The sequence below is a fragment of the Myotis myotis genome, unplaced genomic scaffold (genome assembly GCF_014108235.1).
Source record: "Myotis myotis isolate mMyoMyo1 unplaced genomic scaffold, mMyoMyo1.p scaffold_m19_p_4, whole genome shotgun sequence".
NCBI classification, from domain to species: domain Eukaryota; kingdom Metazoa; phylum Chordata; class Mammalia; order Chiroptera; family Vespertilionidae; genus Myotis; species Myotis myotis.
This window is the reverse complement of record NW_023416346.1, coordinates 48,898,569-48,921,197: the sequence shown is the minus strand read 5'-3', so window position 1 is coordinate 48,921,197 and position 22,629 is coordinate 48,898,569. Positions and strand designations below refer to the sequence as shown.

Sequence of the window (22,629 nt, the reverse complement as noted above, 5' to 3'; positions counted from 1 at the left end):
CAATTGGTGAAGCCTGAGTCAGGGCTTCACGAATGGGTTTTGGTACCACAGTTTGTGGGACTCCTGTGTTAAATGAGTCCCGGAAACTTCTCTTTTCCACCCTCTGACCATGTTACCTACTCTTGTGGTTTTGGGTCCCCAGCCAGGGGTTGATCCAAGAGACCCTTGCCCTTGTGTCAATCTAACTTGATTAATCTCCCAAACCACTGCCAGAAGAGATTGATGATTAGGTTTCTCATTGTGATTTTTGCCTTCTGGCTTTTTCAATTTCTCCAAACTGGGGTAGAGTGGACTTGTTTTGGACCCTTTAATGTTGGGGAACCAGCACAGGTCCTTTAGTCTCACCCAATCTTTGATAGTACTGTACTAAATTTTTTGTTTTAATCTTATCAATGTCCATTTTATTTATCTCATTTTAAAATAACCATCTTAAGATTTACATCCTGCTGGGATGAGTCTTGTGACTCTCTACTTTGTTTCCACTTTGTTTCTGCTCCTATCAATATTTGCTTTATTTATCTTCTTTTCTTTTTTAGTTGGAAAGAGAGAGAGAGAGAGAGAGAGAGAGAGAGAGAGAGAGAGAGAGAGAGAGAGAGAGAGATTGGTTGCCTCCAGCACTCACCCTGACCAGGAATGGAACCTGTATACCTTTGGTGTATAGGACAATGCTCCAACTGAACCACACCACCAACTGGGGCCATCTTATTTCTTAATAACTACTGAAAAATTTCCACCTTTTTGGCCTCTTACTATTCTCCTGTTACTTAGCCTAATGTTTTTTACTAGCACGTGTAAGACCCAGGAGGGGAAGCTGAGGTAGGAAATTTGATAAGGCTTCCCCAAAGGTCCCTGGGTTTTGCAGTAGAAAGGTTACATGGGGCACCCAAATGAAAGTGGTCCCCTTAACTATACTAGTAGCATTTACCATAACCTGGGTAATGGGCATGTTCAGCACCGAATATCCCAGTCATCATAAAGCCAGTCCCACATGGCTTGCATATGAAGCATACCAGCTGCTTCATCTGGGGGGATGCACTTGGCTCCACATTTATAGGGGGAGATGGAAAGTCCCCCTTATCAGGGTAAATAGACCTTAATGGCTTTTATCCAGTCCACCAGGCTGGCTGTTCCTTCAGAAATAACCTCCTGGGTGTATGGATTGTGTATAGCCATCTCTGATTGTTCCACAGTGAGTGGTGGGTTCTACATCTATCTACACTTGCTCTTTCACTCTGCAGCCTTCAAAACCAACTACACAGTATCCAAAGTAGTTACTCTCAAAATACATCTCAGTATAGATTCTTTGAGAAGCTGATGATATTGAATTACAAAATGAAACAACTCCTTCACTCTATACTCCCTAGTTTCAGTAGTTTCTTGGTGTCACCTGCCCCACTGCATTGAAACCTTCTTGCTGATCAGAGGTCTTAAAGGTATTTTCTATTGTTCCCACATAATTTCCCCCTTGGGGGCAGCTTTGAGGCTGATGACCCAAGATCAGAGTGATCTAAGTCTCAGCTTGGTTTAGTATTAATGTCCAACCCAACATTTTCTTATATTTCCATTTTAGCTATTACAGATAACAATAACCAAGGGTTTGTATGTATAGCATGCTTCTTATTATTTTGCATTTCCTTATATATCTAATGAGTCAACTCAGAGTGAGGTTTACTACATTTGTAATTTCCATTGCTAATTTTTACCTTTAGTAACATATCATAGCACAACTGCAGTTTCATATCATGGTGACTAGGTACCATCCAGGGATCAAAGGTTCATCATCTCCTGCCTTTCTCTTTTTTTCTCTTCTGAAACCACTACATATTTCTGTGAGCCGCAGCTATTCTAGCAAATCCCATTTCTCTGACACCAACTAAGGGGTTCTGAACTCAAATCCAACGTGTGGGTATAGGTAGGTTTCCCCCCACATGCACACACATACCACCAATTCTCCAATACCATCTGGGTGGTCCTACAATTCCACTTCATTCTGACACTGCTGAATTAAGGGCCTAGTCCCACAAGACTGCTCCTCTCCCCACTTCTGATCCCAGGTTTGCTTCTCACGGACAATCTAGAGACTACAGCAATTTTCATGTCATGACACACATAAACAAACTAATTATCAAAATTCTATGGCACACCAAAATATATTACATTTTTTGCTGATCTGACAAAAAATAGGTATAATTTTGATTCATTCATGTGAGACCGCTTTTGGTGTGTTGACCATTGTCTTTTTTTTTTTTTTTTTTTTTTTGACAATCAAAGGGAAAAGAGGTGAGTGCCCCTAACTAAATAGTCAGGTATTACATGTTTTAAAAATTCTTGTGGCACAACAGTTGAAAATTGCTGGACTAGAAGTTCCCACAATCTTCTTATGCTCAATTAAATTGCTAGAGCATCTCACAGAACTCAGAGAAACATTTTACTTACTACATTACTGGTTTGTATAAAAGGACATAACTCAGAAACAGCTAGATGGAAGAGATGCATAGGGCAAGATATGGGGAAAGGGCGTGGGACTTTTATGACCTCTCCAAGCACATGCCAATCTCCCCAAATCTTTACCAACCCAGAAGCTCTCAGAAACCTATCCTTTAGTTTTTTTTTTTTTTTTTTTTTTTTTTTTTTTTTTTTTTTTTTTTTTATGGAGGCTTCATCACATAGGTATCATAGATTAAATTCATTGGCCATTAGTGATTGAACTCCAATTTCCAGCTGCTCTCTTCTCCCTGGAGGTCAGAAGGGTGGGACCGAAAATTTTAACCCTCTAATCAAATGGATAACTCCACTGGCTGCCAGCTCCCATAAAGTAACCTCATTCACATAAGACACATTATCACTCTTATCACTTAGGAAATTCCAAGAGTCTTTTAGGAGCTCTGTGCCAGAACAAGGGGGGGGGGGAGGGAGAAGGGGATGAGAACCAAGTACATATTTCTTATTATAAATCACAATAGCACAGGATGCATTAAAATATTTTTGCATCCTTCCCTTTCTTTGTTCTTGGTTCAGAATAGTTAGTTAAGTTAGCTTTCATAGTCACTTATTCAGAGGAATAGTCTTGCTGTTTCATTTCCTTGGTGAGTGATGCTTTTTTGAGTGAGAAATTATTTACTCCCTCTTTATTGATTCTTTTAAAAAATGTGGGATGCTACCAAAATAGTTTAACTCTAGATGTGTTCCTGGGAGCCCAGCTGTGTGTTTTTCTCTTCCCCATCCTCCATCACCTAAGTCTACCTCCTCTCCTAGTCCCTTGTAGTAAGTGAAGAACCTTCCTCCACTTCAGACCCTTCAGGTTAATCCATGAGTAAGCTTTTTTTGCACTGTCAAGAGACAGTGATACAGGCTTGGACTGAAAATAGAGTAAAGAAGGAGAAGGCAGAAAAAGGCATGGAGGAGAGGGGAAGTCTTACGTGGAGAAAGCATTGTTCTGTCTCTCACATCGGATCCCCTTGCAGTTGTTCGGCTCATCAATCGCTCTGGTCTCATAATAAAAGTAAAGCTGGTTCAATCCATTGGCAAAAGCCAGAAGGACCAGGCAGTAGATAAAGAGGAATTTGAGGATATCAAGCAGCATTCGCCCCAAAGAAATCTGCAGAGGCCCTAAATGGGAGTTGGCTGTGAACAGGGATATGAGACGCAACGAACTTAAAATGTTGGATATTGCAAAGAGCGCTTCTGCAATCAGAGTCGGGTGCCACATTTCCCATTCTTCCCTTGGACGAGAACCATTATACTGAAAGAAACAAGTGCACAAGATGAGAAGCACAGTGAGCATTTATAAAACTTTCCCCTCTTGCCTATCTTCTGCACCCAAATAAAGCCATCAAAGTAAGCATCAAACATTCACTTATATAAAACTTTTGCCCACCCCCCAATCAATACCTGATGTTAATAACTCTATTCTTCCCACTCCCATCCAAATATATATCCAGGATATAGACATAGAAAAATGAATTTCAGAGCATTCATATGGAGCAACCACCTGTGACTTGTCAACATTTTCTAACTATGAGTTTGCCAGATTGTTGGGGAGTGTCACTGGAATCGAGCCACTGGTATGCCCAAGGTGGGGGGACAAATTATTCTGCTTCCTAATGAGATTTCAAATTAGACTCACCTCCTCAACCATCTCCCATCTATTTTGTTCTGAGCACCAGAGACAAGTTGTTATTGAAGGACAAGGGATAGGTTCAGCCTCAATGATGTGCAGTATTTACCCTGACTTCCCTGCTGTTTGCAGTTTGGGACTGATGGAGCATTCTGGAGGGCCATTATTCAGAATTTTATGCTAATTTTTTGCAATCTGTAATGTATTCCGTACTATTACAAATGGCATGTCAATCTTCCATGTATTGAATTTAGCACTGCTCACACAGTGGTGTATGGATGTATTTTATTGTTCCTTTGGCAGCCCTACAAGTTTGAATGTCTGTCTAGTACAAATGAAGAACCAGGGGATTGAAGTAGGAAAAAAGCTAGTATTTCTAGGGTTATTATCCATTTTTCATTCCTGTCCTGGACTACTAGCTCCTAGAACATTGGGTGTCCAGCTTTGTAGAAATATGGCTTTGTTGTGAGACCTAAAGTTCAATTGGATTTTGTCACTTCAAACTACCTTTATCTCTTGTGAAAAGCGATCATGCGACAGCCCACAGTGCCCAGGGCATAGCAGCTGGCAGACATCAGCAAGCAGGTGGGCAGTAGCCAGAGTAACTCCCAGCATGATGAAGGCAGCTCCAGGTCCAGGGCTCCCATGGTCAGGGCTGCCCAGGCAAAGCCACTGCTCTAATTTCATCATGGTAGCCTCACAGCCTCTCCACCATTGCTCTCACCCTCCTCGCCTTCCAGGACACCGCATGTGCGTTGTAGAGCCAGATCCGGGAGGCTAGATCTGACTTAGCCTGCAAGGGGATGCGCTTCTGACACCCTAACCCCATTCTTATGAGAGCAGCCCTCCATCCCATCCACCATTGAAGAGCAAGTTTGCTTTCTAAAAACAAAACAACAAAAACCCAAAATTGCCTTTATCTCTCAATTTCGTCATAGAATGAGGATAATATCTACTCCTACCCACTACACACGTTAGTGATTATGTACCCATATGTGAAAGTCTGTGTACTCCATAAGGGGAGATGTTATGGAAATACAAGGAATTGCTTATTACCTTCTGAAGACAGAAGTAGATTTGGCTTGGAATTCATTATGAAGCATATTGCCTTGAGCTCTCATCTAAATATCACAGTTTCTCAAGACTAAATGTAAACAACTTTCCTGAGAAAATGTTTTATTGTGGGCCACATTATATTGTTAGCACATTTCTAAAATGTGCTTCAGTTCCAACAACTGAGGAAACTGGTGTTATTAAAATCATTTGTGTGTATCCAATATTCTTTACTGTCAGAGGAGTTTGGAGAAACCTTGCCACATTCTGCTTCTGTTTCAGATAGACTTTAGTTGGCCAACCAGTTTTGTACACTCTTGGCCAAATTTTGTATCTCTATATTTTTCCTTCCAAAAAAAAAAATCTGTTGCATCTCTGTGGAGGGTGGGTATTGTTATGCTTGTTTTTCAAGTGGAGAAACTGAAATACAGAGAGGCAGAGTGACTTGCTTAAGATCACACAATACAGCAAATTGATGGCAGGTCCAGGACTAAAACTCAGGTCTCTAAACATTCTAGCATTATTTCTATTAAATGTTACTTATATGATAGTTGATATTATAGCACATATGGTAGATAGGCCTTTAAAGGTTTTGAGGTATATGTAAAAGATGAAGACTCTTTGCTGATAAGAAAACAGACCTATGTTTTAAAACTAGAAATTATTTACTGGAAAATATATAGCTCATAATTTAGGGTTTTTTCTCTCCACAGCCACAACTGTAACCACAGGGAAGTCTGCTTCCCATAGGAATTTGCAGAATATTCATAAGTGTGAAAGATGATTATTGGGGCAAATCTTGCTCTGCATATACTTTTAGAGAAAGATATTATAAAATATGAGAGCAGGGAATAAATTTGGAACTCATTTAATATGGAGGTCAACAAAAATGTTGTGTTAAGCACGGTGGGGCAAAAGTAGGTTTGCAATTGTAATTACATGAAACATGGAGTTTATTTTTGTATTATTTATTAAATATTGTGTTATTTCCCACTTGAACAACTGTAAACCTACTTTTGCCCCACCAGGTACTTTTGACTTTGTACTACATGGTTCCTGTAACCATTACTCAACTAATTTCTTGTAGAACTAAGAGACAGTATGTAAACAAAAGGATGTGGCTGGAGGCTAAATTTGCCCTGAAGACCATGGTTTTCTAACTCCTGATCTAACACAAATGATTTTTCAACCGTGTTCCTTGAAACCTGAGGGTTCATTGGAAACAGCTGGTGGCCACTGTGGGAGCCAATGAGGAAGCCTGGAATACCCATTCCTCAATCCAAATTCAATACTTTAAACTCTAATATATTGCAATTCTGTATAAGTTTTAATTTCAAGATGTGGTTCCAATCTTATTTTTTAGAGTCCAAATCTAAGGCTCAGAGAGGTAGAAGGATGACCTATGGTAATCCAGTTTGTGAGTATCAGAGCAAGGATTAAATTTTCTGACTCTTGAGTTAGTGATATTGGGAGGCAAGGGATTTTTCTTATATTTTTTGAGATGGAATGCACCTTAAAAATTGGCTTCCATGCCTTTCAAAGGGGACTCAGTCATAACAAGATGGGTGTGTGTGTCTGCAGCCAAGAACTGGCCCTTAAAGAAAGAACTACAATTCAATGGCTATCAAACTTCAGATTTAGTCTGTACATATGGAAGTAAGGTGGTGGGGGAATAAATCTAGGTGCTGCTATTCTAAAAGACTAAAGGACAATTATTATTCATTTGTGGGGCTATTTGGGGGGGCACTGAGGACCACCAACCTTATGTGTATTTGTTCCTTTTGAGTACTTTAGTCTGTGCCTTTTGGTTCCTGTTGTTGTAAACCATGTGGGGTGACTAGTTTTCACTCTAAGAAAGGATGTTCTTTAAGCCCAGCTTATCCCATGGTGCTTCTGTACTTCCTCAGTACAATAGTGATCTGGAATGTTTCAAGAAGCCTGGGAACCAGCTCTTAAGGTTTTACCTCCTAGGGATTGACACAGCCTATGTGGTGCTCAGAATAAGTTCATCTCAGGCTGGTGTGCTCTGTGGATGAGTGGGCCAGATTGCCCATTTATAATTTCTTATTGCAAATCTAAAGTCTGCATGTGGCATGTCTTGCTTCGTAAATTTTCTCTTTTTATAGGATGACTCCAGCTTCTTGGCAAATGTTTCCTTTGAGTTAAGTGTTTTTCAGTTAAGGGGCATTCACTCAGCTTAGCAGAGCTGATTTATCCTTTCACTCTCAGGTGGGGAAGTGTTTAGCTCTTTGGAAACCTTACCAGTGAAACTGGACAGGTTATGTGATTAGCTAATATTGGGCATTATAGGTACATTTTCATATCCCCAATAGTTAATCATTTTACTGATCACTTATTCTAAACTTTTAAGCAAAACCCACCAATTTCTAGATTGATAATTATCTCTCCAGTGTATAAATATCACTTCCAAAGGAAGAAATGTATTTTTTTAGGCAAACAGTGTTACTTAGTCAGCAGAGTGCCAGAATGATATGGACTTCATCCAGGCACATTAACCAGAGATTCAAACATTTCCTCACCAGCTTTTTCTTGTATAAGGAAGTTGTAAATATGTGTTAAGTGATCACCACAAGTATAAGGCATACTCTTAGGCTTCTTAAAAAATGTTTCATGACTGCATTCCACATTCATGCGCTATATAACTAACTCCCCAAATCTTAAAATTTATGCAATATGCATATTATGGGTATAAAAATAAAGCAAGTTGTTGGAGATTTGGGGGACAGCCATATTCCCATTCTAAAACTTAATGTGGAATTTAGTACCAAAAAGCATGAATAACTAGATAATATTGGAGCCTTAATCGTCAGCCTTTCTTCATACTGGAGAAGTTCAATTCAGGGTAGAGGAGGATGGCCATTCTATTATCTAATGAGCATCACATTTGAACGCAAAGCCTGTGACTACCTAATGTGAAGGCCTGTATATGAAACTTTTTTTTCAGGATAATTCAGGTTGTATAGTGTGGAGGAACAGTATCAAGATGGTTTGTGTGTGTATACATGTCATCTGAATTGATAGGGGGACAGAGATTAGATGATACCAAAAAAGCTGGATTTATAACAGCTTGAATAACCATCCTGGTGGTGGAAGTGATGAGGGAGGCAGAGACAATTAAAGGTCTATGTCTCATGCAGTGAAGTTTCTAGTGTTCTGCTATCTGTTACATGAAGAATAGTTGATGAAGTGTTAATATTTAGCTTTGAGAAGAGAGAACTTAGCAGGTTAGGGAGCAATCACTTCATAGTGGGAGCAGTATTATGGAGAAGGAACAGCCTTGTCCTGTTTGATGCCACAGGGAAAAAGCATTACTAATGAATATGTCACAGGAAGAAAATATTAGAAAAATATAAAGTTAGTACTTTTTAATGAGGTGACAGGGTTGAGAGAAGCTTTTGGAGATAGTGAATTCAGTGAAGTTTCTTATCTCTGTCCTATACAAGTATTGGTGGGCCATCTTCTTGGAAGGATATTTTAGACAACATTTAAGCACTTATTGAATGGATGGATGGCTGAAAGCTATTTTACTTTCAGAGTTTAAGAAGCTATGAATTTATATGCAAATTGCTCCATTCTCCACTTTCTTTGCTTAGGCGACACTGCTTACAAACTATTAAAATAATGTTTATATGGTACTTTCCCACATGGATGGGATTGTCATCGGCACTTTGCCCTTAAACTCTTTATGTCCCCAGTGCTAAAGCTTAATGTAACCAAAATTATTGCTTAAGAAAAAAGGCAGACATTCCAAATTACCTTGACATAGGCCACAATCTTCAAGGAAATAGTTGCCAGGTAGAGCGAGTTCATTGCAAAATCCATCAGGTTCCACCAGTCGTGGATGTATTCAGTAAATCCACCATCCCACATTTCCTTAATCTCCCCCCAAATGAAACCTGAAGAATGGAAGCGAAAGGTTCATTTCTTTACAGGGTAGAATAGTCATCCTAGTCATCATAGTAGGATTCCCTCATATAACAAAACATGAAATAAGTGAATCAATTGGGGTCAGTTGAGTGAACTCCCTAGAGAGAGTAATCATTTACTTCTTTTTCTTTTCTTTCTCATCTCCCAGTACTGAACTTACTAAACCCGATAGGCTTTACCTGGATATGCACATATGTTATACTTTTCTGGCTGCTACTCACTTTTAGCATTTTTATTATAGTTACTGGGATGCTGTTATAATTTTGGGTTCCAGATTCTACCCTCTTTCCATTTTAGAGTGGGAGTAGTTTCACCAAAAAATTAATTAGGTCAATATTTTCCCATAATCCTTAGTTTCCAATGTGTGCTAGTGGGAAAAATTCTTAATGAGTTTTGAGGAAAGCAAGCTGACCATGGACCAAAATACTTGATATTGGTGTTAAAGCCAAGCAGTGGGGCCCCAAATAATTTAGAATCCTCTTTTCTCCTTTCTCTTCTCATTGTGTGATGGCTTCATGGAATTCTGCCTGATAGTACTGATGCTTTGGAATGTGCAACACAGTAAAGTATATGGCTGTAGTCTAAGGCAGTGGTTCTCAGCCTTTAAAGTGCATGCAAATCACCTGGGGATGATGTTAAAATGCAGATCTGATTCTAAAGATCCAGGGTGGGACTTGATATTCTGTATGTCTAACAAACGCCCAGGACCACAGTTTGAGTAGCAAAGACTTAGAGGATGGCAGTGTATTAAAGGGTCCAGTGCAATCTAATTATGCCTGGAGGATGCTGGTAAGACTGCTTCTACCATGAGTTGTGTGAATTTCCCAGGTTTCCCCCCTGATTGTGAAATCAGTATCCAAATAGGATGTCTACTCTGAATATGTACTGGGATTGTGTGGAATAGCCATGAGAAATAAGTAGATCCAAGTGCCACCTCTCCTAGTTATGGGAAAGAGGGCATGCCCTCCCTAACTTACCTGAGGCTGGTTCTGAACTGATACTTGGATTTCCTTCTAAACAAACTGACAGACACCTTCCTTGTCCTTGATGGTATTAGGTTAACAGAAACAAGCCCTGAGTACACTGCCAATCTCACTGTAAAACAGGTAATACTGAGTGACCAGGGATGGGGAAGAAGGAACTACATTTCTGAGGCTCCCAACAAAGGACTATACCACTACACAGATGGAAGGTTCAGAGCTAGTCCAACTGCCTATTCCAGTAGTTTTTTTAGACAGGACCAGCAGCCAGTCTGGCTTTATCTCCTTTGACTCACCAAGAACCCAAGGCAATATCATCCATTCCACGACAGTTGGGGGAGGCCCCTGTACATGAAGGTCTGTTCTGACGATGTGCTGAGAAGCCAGGAGAAGCATGAAGAGGAAGGTCAGATATGATGCTGTGTGGCAGATAAACTTGATAAAGGGTTTCTTGATGAATAGACCAAGGTTGCTCCTGGGTGAGATCAGATAAGCTATAGACAGCATGGGAAACAGGAACCCAATGGTCATGCAGGTCAGAAGCTTGACTACCCAGTGTTTCCGCCGCCATCCGGGGAAGCCATCATACCACAGAGTGGCAAGCAACTGTTGGCAATTGGGCTGAGCAACAAACTGGGAAAAAGAAGAGAACAATTTAGGCATCAGAGATGACAAGGAGGAAGTCTACATTCTTACCTTTCCTAGTTTACAGCCAGTTGCATGACCAGTCCCCCAAAGAGGCCTGATTTACAGGTTCTCATGAATGGATCTAACCCCAGAGATAGCTTTACATGTCAAGTTATGAGACAAGATCTTTCTTTGGATTATTTGTTTCATGTATTAAACAAAATCACTCTGTTTAGTTTGTGCGTTGACTTGCCTCTTTATTCCACCTCTCATCATGTTAGAGAAATGGTTCCTAAAACCTGGCTCTGCATTAGAATTTTAAAAATCCACATTCCCAGGTGGTACCACAGGCTGACTAAATGAGCCTCTCTGGGTGGTAGAGCCTGGGCAGCTGTTTTACAAAGATCTCCTGAGAGTTTACATGTCCCTTAGCAGAGAATTGGGTATTTTTCATTTCAAATTGATTTACATTTTACTCATTCCCCTAGCCTATGTAAAGTCATCAACAATTGTGCACGTTGGGCAAACATAAACTGGCAGGGAATCAGCTCATGCCTGTGGCTATGGTTTGGAATGTAAATAAATCCCCTTTTTTCTTTTTTCTTTTTCCTCTTTTGGTTCTGAGAACCTGGTGGTTGGCTAGCAATGAATCCAGTTGCTACTTTGCCATTTACTTAATACCCTCCCTAATCTAGACATGCAAATGAGGAAGATATATTTTGGAGCCAATATTATAACATGTATACAACTCAGCTGAAATTTTACTTAAAATCAATCTACAAAGTGTCAGTGATTAATAGTTAAGGAATCATCAGCATTGCAAGTCACCCTCCAACTGCTCTTTTTCTGGTAAGGAACTCAATAAGGAACTCAACCGTCAATCATGATTTTAAATACTTGACTACTACAGCTATCCATGGGAAAGGTTAAACAGAGCTGCACTATATATATATATATTACTTACCCAACTTTACTGTTAATATATTTATGAAGGTCATTTGCTTCTCCACCAAAGTCATTCTTCTCTTTCTTGAACACACTGCTGGACTACACCACCCAGTCTCCCTTGCAATGAGGTATGGCCACATGACTAAGTCCTTGATAATGGAATGTTCAGAGAAATGATGAGTGGCACTTCCAGACCTGCCTGTGAAGGTCTACCATGTGTGTTTCTCCATGTTCTTTCCCTTTTATGGCTGACTGGGATGTGGTAACTCAGGATGATTTAGGGAATTCTGCCAGCCTGTGCCCCGCAATGACCATGTGGAGGAGTACTATCTTGCTCACCAATAATACCTATCTTGGAATGGTACATGACTGTGTTTGAGCCATCACATATTTAGCCTACCCTAAAGCAGTTTACTATTACAAAACTTCCAAAAATAAGCTGTAAAATCTTTTAATGATGGGATATCAATTTCTCCAAAGATCCCCATTATGTCTTTACATCTCCTTATTACACATTCACACACAAAAAGACAAAAATCATCTGGTCTTTTCTACTCTTCTTGGCATTGCAGCCTATCCCTAAGGCTGGGATGAAAAAAGTACCAGAAAAAAATTAAAGAAAAGTAGCAGGGTAAAACAATATATTTGGATGCAATGAAGAAAAAGCACTGTGAGCACACAGTCTAGTGACAGAAACAGATGTATAAAAAGACAGTTATAAAACAGTATAGTAAGGGCACTAAAATGGATATGAATAAAGCAAAATGAGAGCATAAAGGAGAGGCAAATCTGGACTGCTCAGAAAAAGCTTCTTGGAGGAGGTAGTACCTGAGTAGAGCATTAAAGAATGCATAGAAGTTGGCTAGGTGTAGGGAAGGAGAAAGAAAAATAGTAAACCAAGAAAAGGGGATAAAGTCATAGAGGTGAAAAAGACCATGGCTTGTACAGGGAAGTAAAGCAGTCTGGGATGCATGCAGTTGAAAATGACAAGAGAAGAGGCCTAAGAGGTAGGTAGGGGTTACAGAAGATCACAATGATAGTCTTAGGCCATTATAAATTGTGTGTGTGTGTGTGTGTGTGTGTGTGTGTGTGTGTGTGTGTGTGTAAAGCAATATAGTAGAGTAGTTAAGACTACAGACTCTGGAGCTAGATTGCAGCGGTTCTTTCTGTTCTTCAATGTCCTCATGTGAAGAATGGAGATAATAGCATCTATCATATATAGTTGCTGTGAGGATTAAGTTATGTTACTACGTATGAAGCACTTAGAACTATACTTAGCACTAGTAAGGGTTTATTAAATCTTGGAAGAGCTAATACTGTTAAGATGGCAATACTCCCCAAACTGTTCTACAAGTTCAATGCAATCCATATAAAAACCCCAGGTATTTTATTGCATAAATTGACAAGGTGATCAGAAAATTCATATGGAAATACAATGAAGACAGAATATCTAAGTCAATTCTGAAAAAGAAGCACAAATTTGGAGGACTCATGCTTCCTGATTTGTCAAAATGATGCATTTGTGTGTGGGTTAGTGTAAATAGAGTTCTTTTCCAATTTCCTCCTTAGGGGGCTTAAAAGAAACAACAAAGGATGAGCAGTTATAGGAGCTTCTTAAAAGCCAGAAGACTGGGTGTTGCTCAAGAACTGAGAGCATGTGTTAGTCTTTATTATTTTCCCAATATTTTGCTAAATGCCTGACACAAGGTAAACACTGAATAAATATTTGTTGAATGAGTGATTGAATAAATAAATTTGTGCTGGATGAATCTTGGAAGAACTCTCTCTTTCCAAAGCCTTCTTTCCTTAGTGTATGTAGTGGGTGAAGTCTGGTAGGTAACTCAAATCTTTTAGGAGTTGCAACTAGGAACTATTCTTAACATAGCCAGATTAACTAACATATAGTGTGCCAGGCACTGTACCAGATTTTCACATATATCATCTCACAGCAACCCCAAAGGTAGATATTAGTATTATACCCATTTTGCAGATGATGGGACTGAGCCCAAGCTTTCATTCTTGGTAAGTGGTGAAGCCAGGACTGGATCCCTAGCTTGGCTGACCATAGACCAAGCTCTTACACACTGAATGCTGGAAATCCATGGATGGTATGATCTGGAGCCTGCAGAAAGCTGATATTCTCAGTATCTTCCCCATTGACCTTACTGCAGTGATTGAAATGCCCATATAACTTATTATTTTGGGTTAAGGCATTATGTTTTTAGGAAGTAGTGATATATTGAACTACCCTTATGAGTTTAAAGTGAGTATATCGTATCAGCCAGTTATCTAGCTATAAGAGATCTGCCTACCAGCAAAGCACAGAAGCTATGGGGCTCTCCTGAGTCTAGGCTCCCGCGTAGCAGCTGGAAAGGCAGGGGTAGTGATGCATAGCTAGGACCATGTGGGGAAACCTTAAAGATCTTAGCTGTTGGGTTTAGCCCCAGGCCTGATCTTTATGGAACCTATGTTTTCAATCTATCTAAATATTTTCTTCATAAACCTCCTAGGATCCTCACTGCAGTATTTCCCTCTGCAATGCTTCATTTCTTTAATGTTCTCAGGCAAGGGCTAAAAATTATTATTATTTCTCTACTGCTGCATAGAACTTTTGGAAAAGCCATGGATCTTTTTCCTTTGACATAAATCTGTGTTTTAAATGGAGTGGCTCAATAGCTCTTTACCCCTCCAAAGGATAATTCTTTTAAAAAAATCTTTATTGTTGAAAGTATTACATATGTCCCCTTTTTCCTCCATTGACCTCTCCCAGCCTGCCCCCACCTCCCACCCCAGGCCTTCTCCACCCTATTGTCTGGGTTCCTGGGTTATGCATATATACACAAAGGATAATTCTTGATAGGAATAATGTCAAGTTCTATTGGAAAGAGCCCACTCCTCCCCCAGACAACTAGCGAAACTGCTTTGATTTAATCATTCAGTGAAGAGAATCATCTCCCCAGCTCTTCACCAGTCTATTGTATACAACTTTTGTTCCTACATCTGTCGCTTGGACCTGATTCATATGCTGAACCCAAAGCAGACAGAATTTGACTTGCTCATTGCCAAAGGAGTGGAAGATCAACATGATTCAATTTAGATGTTTCAACAAGTATTTCTGTACAGCTGCTCTGTGCCCAGTTCTGTGTGGCACATGGAAAGAAGTTTACAAGAGAGACTGACAGTTATTTTGGCTTGCAGGAGCTCATTGAGAGACCAGCCAAACCCACATAAAATGAGTAACAGGACAATGTTAGTGTTCAGACACCTCACAAGCAGTACAGATTGTAAAAGTGTCAGGTTTCCAGATGGTTGGCTCTCACAGACTGATGAAGGCCACTCCCCTCCAAGCAAAAATATTTTGTCAGTAAGGACATAAAAAAGACATGCTCCTTGTACCTCCTGTTAAAGATCAGAATACATTTTAGTCATGCAAACTGGGTCCACTTAACATTAGGAAAAGCTCATTACTTTGATATGAGGCACCCTAATCTAGGAACTCAGGGCATTCAGAGATGGGACAAGTCAGCAGGCACTATAGTCAGCAGGAAAAGCTGCAGAGAATCATTAAATCAGTGAACCTCACTTCCTCTGGAAGCCTTTTTCTGATGGCCACAGCTAGAGGAGATCCCTCCTGCTTGAGCCCAGACCACTTTGCTTCTTCTTTGTGGTACCTTATAGAGCCTGTCTTGTGTTACACTAACTTGCATGTAGAATCCATGACTTGGCCTTCTTACAACAGTAAGCTTCTGAAAGGGAAGAACAATTTTGTATGTTGTATGCCATTTTATCCCTCAAAGGGCTTTGTGGGAATTACCTGTATTTGTTAAAGTGAGAAATTTCTCCTGTCTGCATCTCTGCTAAAAACTTTATATATGAATGTTCAACTTCCCAGGGGCATTTCAAACACATAACTCAAATAGATCTCTTTCCCCAGAAAAGCCCCCAAGACACACACACACACACACACACACACACACACACACACACACACACGTGCACGCGCGCAGGATTTTTTTTCACCTTGCATTTTGTGTGCCTTCAAAGTGTATCTCTAGTACTAGTCATAATAGTCACAGATTAAATGTACATAGAACTTCTTATGTTTTGGGTATTTTAAAAAGCACTTTATATGTGTTAACAAACCCAGAAGATTGGTGCTATATTTATACCCATTGTACAGATGAGAAAGCTGAAGCTCAGAAAGGGTAAATTGTAATAATAACAATAATTATCATTTGAGTGCCTACTCTGTGCTCATTTCAGAGTAGTGAGGTAGGGATAGACTTCCCTGGTTATTGAGTCCCCATTCTCTGAGGAAGCAATGGATAATGAAGGAAAGTACACTGGAAGGAGCAGAGGGTCTGGAGTTTGGAGATAGGCCCTTGAGAAGTAAGCCAGGCTGTGAGGCAGAGAAAAAAGCCAGTAGCAGTGAGCTTCCAATGGCTCCATTCAGAACAGACAATGGTCAGAGGAGAAAAATATTTAACTCCCACAATCTATCCTATTTTCTGCCATGGTAGCTGTCAGCAAGAAAAAATTAGATTAGGAAAATACATGTCAGTCCCACATTTAGTCACTTAACTGTTTTTTAGATGATTTAAAATTGTTCAGTGTGTACAAAAGTGCAATACGTGAGACTGGAAATAAGATCACCTTGACATGTTTAGCATTCAGAGGTTTGTAAAGCAGTACAGGCCTGTTGTTCTGGAAAGTAATTAGCAATGGCTTATCTTTGTGTTTCCGAAAAGAGATTAGCTGATTTCAAGCTGGGGAATTTACAGCTGTAATCACTTGGTTCATTTGGAGAAAAAGAACACCTGAAATATGAGAATGAATCATGCCCCCACCTCAGGAGAAAAGGTGAGGATCTTGAAGAATAACTGAGTTCCAGGCTATGGCAGGATCTGAAATGTGGGCCTTTTTTTTTTTTTGGTAATTTGAAAGGTTTACTGATCTTCCCAGACCCTCCTTATGCTCTCTCAGTGAATGGCTGCACGTTGGGATAGGCACAAATTTCATTGCATCACATGTCAGTTTTTTTTTAAAAGATAAGCTGGGTTGTATATGTGTTGTGTGTATTTAAAAAGCCAGCCAGCAGAAATGACCCGAGAGAGAACCGGTTTTGTTGGTTTGTTTTGTAGTTGCCGATCAAGCAGGGCTCTAATGAGGAGAAAAAACTCAAAAAGGAAATCTGTGGCAATGCAATATTCCCTGAAGATGCAGAAATGTTCAAAACACCTTTCTTCTCTCACCAATGCAGTGATCTTGCTGAGCCATACTTTCATGAAGTGATTCGGCTTTTTTACCACTGCAGCAGAAATTTGAGATGAAGAATAGGTTTAGGCAAGTAGTTTAGGCCTAGATTATACTTTTACATGTAGGCTTTGTCTAATGCAATTTGATACTTATCCACTCAGATCATTAATCCATGGGGATTTATTTTTTAAAAGGAGATGCTTGCTTACCCAGGGATGACTGAGACATTTTGTACTCAGCTGGCTGCTGTTTCAATTAGCTAGCAGACTTGGTTCCGGAGATGGGATAATCAATCTCAATGCCAACCCAGGTGCAAACTCACAATATAAGTCAAGTGGCATTCATATCTCTAATTTAAAACTAGAGCTAAACCTCAGTAATTTGAACTAAATGGAGGAAGGTGCTAAAAACTGTTTTAGAACACATATTTAAAAACTAAAATTTTTCATTTGCAAATATACACAGAAGTCGGATTTAACTAAATGTTATAGTTGTGTGTTGGAGGTGATGGATTCTGAAAGCATCTAGTGAGGCTGTTACATCCAATGCAATGGCTTCTTTTAGCCATGAGATGGCAGCAGAGGGTGGTAGGAGCTCACTTCTACTCCAAAGAGGGGCATTCTAGAAGGGAAACTGGGAGATTGTATTGGAAAACTTCTCAGCAGGGAGAAGCAGAGAGCACTAACCTATGGATCAAACTAATGATACATGGAACAGAGCAGGTGGGGAAATATAATGAGAGCCAAAGAGACAACTGATTCAGATGGCCTTGAGAGCTGGATGGCAGTACCAAGCCCAGTGCTGGGAGGATGCAACAGGTATGCATATCCACAGTCCCTATTAAAAAACTCTTAGGGCCAGATGTGTTTTCAACTTCTAAATTTGTCAGATTTTAGAACAATAATATGCAGTTTGTGCCATAGTTTATGTAATACCCCCAGTGGATTTTGAGGCAGCACTCATAAATTACCAAATTTAGCAAATAAAACTGCAAGGCATCCAGTTATATTTGAATTCAGATACACAGTGAATAATGTTTTAGTATAAGTATGTCCTAAATATTGGAAGAGTCATACTTGTACTAAAACATTATTCTTTGTGTGTATGAAATTTAAATTTAATTGGGTGCCCTGTATTTTGTTTGGCAACCTTACTATAATCAAATACATAAATATTTCAGCAGCAAAACCCATGAATGCTTAGATGCAATGGGTTAAATCAAGACCATAAATTTCCCCACATCAGTTTCTCTCAGGGTTTGCCATTGTATGAGTTTTGATAGAAAATGTATTAATTTTTCTTTTGTTTTTCAGAAATTGGTAGATTTTAGAATTGTGGACCTGTAATTGTTCAATAAATAAAACAATGGAGAGATCTATGGTAAGCCTTCAGTGTATCTAATTCTTAAGGACCATGTTCCCCTCCTCCCTGTTTTGGATTATAGGATGTGTTCAGGTACTGTGAATCCTGAAGGATTGGGGTGAATGGGAGATTAAGTCAGGTATGCCCAGTAGTTTTCACATTTTTAGATGTCTTGGCTAGAAGTTTCATGACCTGTTGTGAGCTGCCCACTTCCTTTAAAATTTTCAGCATGAAATAAATAAAAAAAAGGATGTGGAGGAAACTTAACCCCTCTCTATAATAAATAACACATTTTGAAAACATATATATTGAACTCTGACTCTGGTCTGGCCTCTGATTTGTAGTGAGACTTGGGGCAAGACTTTATGTTTGGGTCTTTATCTGTGCAATGGTGGTTCTGCCACCTACCCTGCCTTCTTCATAGGGTTGCCATGATGATCAAATGGATCATGGGTGGCAAAATGCTTTGAAACATTCTCAAAATGGAAGATGGCATTCCTCAAACATTTTTGTTAGCTTAACTGTGCAATGTAGGCTGTAAGCACAAACATTTCTAATTAGGTAAAGTAGTAGCATGGTCTTTGTAGTCATACAGAAAGACTTGAGAATTTAAATTTCAGCTCTACAACTCCTTGGCTGGGTGACCTTGGCAAGTTGCTTAATCTCTTTGGCTCTCAGTTTCCTCATCTGAAAAATGAGGATTATACTAGTAACCCATGCTATAGAGTCATTATGAAGATTAAGAGAGTTAATTCAGCCCCTGGCAATAAGGAAAAATGTTGTCACTTTTTCATCATAGATTATTGTAAAGATTAGATGAAGAAGCAATAAATAAATGTTAGCTATTTTCATCATTATGGCTGTTATTATAAGACTAGAGGCCCGGTGCACAAAAATTTGTGCACTCGGGGAGGGGGGGGTCCCCTCAGCCTGGCCTGTGCCCTCTTGCAGTCTGGGACCGCTCAGGGGATGTCCACCTGCTGGCTTAGGCCTGCTCCCCGGGGGATCGGGCCTAAGCTGGCAGTCAGACATCCCTCTGGAAGCCCGGGAGCCCTCGGGGGATGTCCACTTGCCAGCGGGGAGCAGACCTAAGCTGCAGTCAGACATCCTTAGCGCTGCTGAGGAGGCAAGAGAGGCTCTGCCACCACCACTGTACTGGCAGCCATCAGCCTGGCTTGTGGCTGAGTAGAGCTGCCCCTGTGGGAGCACACTGACCACCAGGGGCAGCTCCTGCATTGAGCATCTGGCCCCTGGTGGTCAGTGTGTGTCATAGTGACCAGTCATTCCCAGTCGTTCTGCTGTTAGGGTCAATGCATATTAACCTTTTATTATATAGGATGGGAAATTGTTGCTTCTTGGATAGACAGTCTTGAAATGTCTATGTACATGACTTGACACAGATCTCACCTAGGAAATTTGCACACATCAGCACTGCTTCCATTTTCAATTCCTCTGAATGTTCTAAGGGTGCATTAAGGAGGTACATTCAATTGGAAACAGTACCATCCTGATTGTACAGTTAGATCCTATAAATAACTCTAACAAATCCCAGAATGAAAAAGCAGATTATTATGCAAGACACATTTTAGAGGAAGAGAGGCAACTTGGTAGATAGAGAAAAGAAGTTTTCATTGAGAAAGATTGGCAAGTCAGGATCAAAGGAAGGATGACCTTTTCAGGGCTGGATGACAAGGAGTGGTATCTCAGGGGGTTCCTTAAAGCTGAGATAGAAGATTTTATGAGTATGATTTTAGATCAAAGCAATAAACTCCATCAAAGTGGCTTTTACAGAATGATTTTCCAGGGGCATGACCTGGAGAGACCAGTGCAGCATGACTCTTGTGTGCTTAATGTAACAGAAGAACAGGATGTTCTGCATTTTCCTGCCTACTGCAACCATCCTTTATACTCCTACACTGTCTCCCCTCCTCTCTCTCTCTCTCCCTCTCTTCTCCCCCCCCTCTCTCCCTCTCTCTTTGAAAACAGGGATCCTCAATGCTTGAAGAGCTTTTAAGAAGCCACTTTCCTTCTGCTTCCAAGCAGGACCATTTTGAAGCCAATTCAATTAAGCCAGCAACATGTACTGAGCACCTACTCTGTGCCAGGTGCTTGGGACACAGACATGACTCCAGTGGCTAGAATCCTATTCCTTAAGGAAACACCTAACAAATAATGATAAAATTATATTTCTGCTCTCCAATGATGGGGTTCCAAGGGCCTGACTAGAACTGCAATAAAATCAGGAGACTCTCTCACTAAGGACTAAAACAGGAATGTAACCTCACAAAAGAACATGATTTATGCAGCTGAAGGGAGAATAAAATGAACCAAAATCCTGCTTCTGTGTATCAAGACCATCAGGGCTCTGATGGGTTTGATTTTAAAGCGAGTGGTACTATCTTAATCCCTGTCCTTCTAGGGACCAAACTTGTGATGGGTTTTTATTAATGACTTATTTACTATGTGCCAAATACTCTTTCTCGCTTCCTTTCCCTTTTTTCCTTTCTTTCTTTCTTTCTTTCTTTCTTTCTTTCTTTCTTTCTTTCTTTCTTTCTTTCTTTCTTTCTTCTTCTTCTTTCTTTTCCTCACAATGACTCTATGACATAGTTATTATTGCTGTTCTTCAGATGAAGAAACTGAGACACAGAGAGACTCTTGTAAGTGGTGAGGCCAAGTTTTGAACCCAGGTCTATCTGAGGATACATTTGATACTCTGACCCCAGGAGTCATCAGCCCACAGCCTGGGGTCCTAATCTAGTCAGTTACCTGTTTTTGTAAATAAAGATTTATTGAAAGACGGCCACTCTCACTTGTTTACTTATTCTCTACTAGAGGCCTGGTGCACGAAATTCGTTCAAGAGTAGGCCTTCGTTCCCCTGGCTGCCGGCACCGGCTTTCCTCTGGCACCTGGGAACCAGGCTTCCCTCGCAGCCCTGGCTTTATCTGGAAGGACAGAAGGACGTCTGAAAGGTCGTCCAGTCTAATTAGCATGTTATGGTTTTATTATTATAGATGTCTGTTTTTGCACTATAGTGGCAGAGCAGAGTGATTACAACAGAGAGCATATGGCGTACAAAGCCAAAAATATTTGCTATCTGACCTTTACAGAAAAAGTTTGTTGACCCCCTTCCCTACCCACTCTAAACACCATATCACACAGTCTCTGGTATGTAGACTTTAGAGTTAGAGCTGAGGTCAAATTCTGGATTTGGCATTTATTAACAGTGTGCCCTTAGACACCTTAGACAAGTCTCTTTACTTCCTTTGTGTCTCAGTTACACCATCTGTAAAATAGAAATAATAATATTGTCTGTTTCTTAGCCTTGTTGTGAGGGTTAAATGAGATACTATGCATAAAAAGTTATTAGCACAGTGTTTGGATGCCTGGCATATAGGAAACTCTTAAAAATGGTAGTTAAATTATTTGGAATGGTAATGACAATGCATAGAATGTAGCTCTGTGCCTAGTACATAGTGAATGTTCACTTAAACACCAAATATTTGTATTTATCTTATTCTTATTCTTGCTAACTTGTCTAGGGCCTTCTAATGTTGAAGGAAAGACTGAAGTTTAGGGCTGGAGGTAGAGGTGTGGGGATGAACAGGATAGAGCAGTGAACACAGTGGTTCTAGCCTAGAGAGGGGTTGACAACAGATAATTTACTCTGGAATAAGCTGCTTAATGCTTAAAGCATGAACCAGATTATAAGACCAAAGTGAGATGTGTGAGTGAGAGAAAAAGTGAGCATCCCCAATTCTGTGAGGTTTTTGTTTGTTTGTATCTTTAAACATCCCTCTCCCTGCAGTGCACTTGAATGAACTGTGATTCCATTCTTTGAAAATTTGGGAGTTTTCTTAAGGATTCCAGTGTGTGCTGACCTCCCCATTCTCCTGTAGCAACTATAGCAAAAATGATTATGTGGTATGCTTTGTTCACAGTTGTGCTTGGTTGGCTTCCCTGATTAGAGTTTAAACTCCTGTAGGGCAGAAACCATGGCTTTTATCTCCAAGGTTGAGGGAGAAGGAGAGTGTTGCTGTTATTAAACAATGAAAGTGAGTGTGTTGTTGTCATGTGTTCCTGACTGGGACGGTCCCTGATAGAGAAGGGAGAATGAATTTCAGAAGCAAAGTCTTTGGGAGACAAATGAAGTATTTTAGGGTCCTCTTAAGTGACAGAAAAAGTAAAAAACAAAACGAAACAAAAACAAAACAACAAAACAAAAAAGAAAAAAAGAAAAACAGCATGGCAAAAAAGGCAGGACCCTAGCAGCAGGGAGCCTTCTCCTGGGTGGCTACATCTCTTAGATACCCAGGAGGAAGAGGAAATTAACTACAATG

At 40.1% G+C, this 22,629-nt stretch overlaps 1 protein-coding gene across 1 annotated transcript in view; it reads right to left on the bottom strand.

Annotated features, from left to right (window-relative positions):
- The window catches only part of TRPC5 (transient receptor potential cation channel subfamily C member 5), a 161,994-nt gene that overhangs the window by 67,343 nt on the left and 72,022 nt on the right, over positions 1-22,629 (bottom strand). Inside the window, exons 3-5 of the mRNA XM_036306008.1 lie at positions 10,395-10,731; positions 8,948-9,087; positions 3,420-3,742 (exon numbers count right to left, since the gene is read on the bottom strand). Coding sequence (XP_036161901.1) covers positions 3,420-3,742; positions 8,948-9,087; positions 10,395-10,731 — 800 coding nt within the window. The remainder of the gene's footprint in view (positions 1-3,419; positions 3,743-8,947; positions 9,088-10,394; positions 10,732-22,629) is intronic.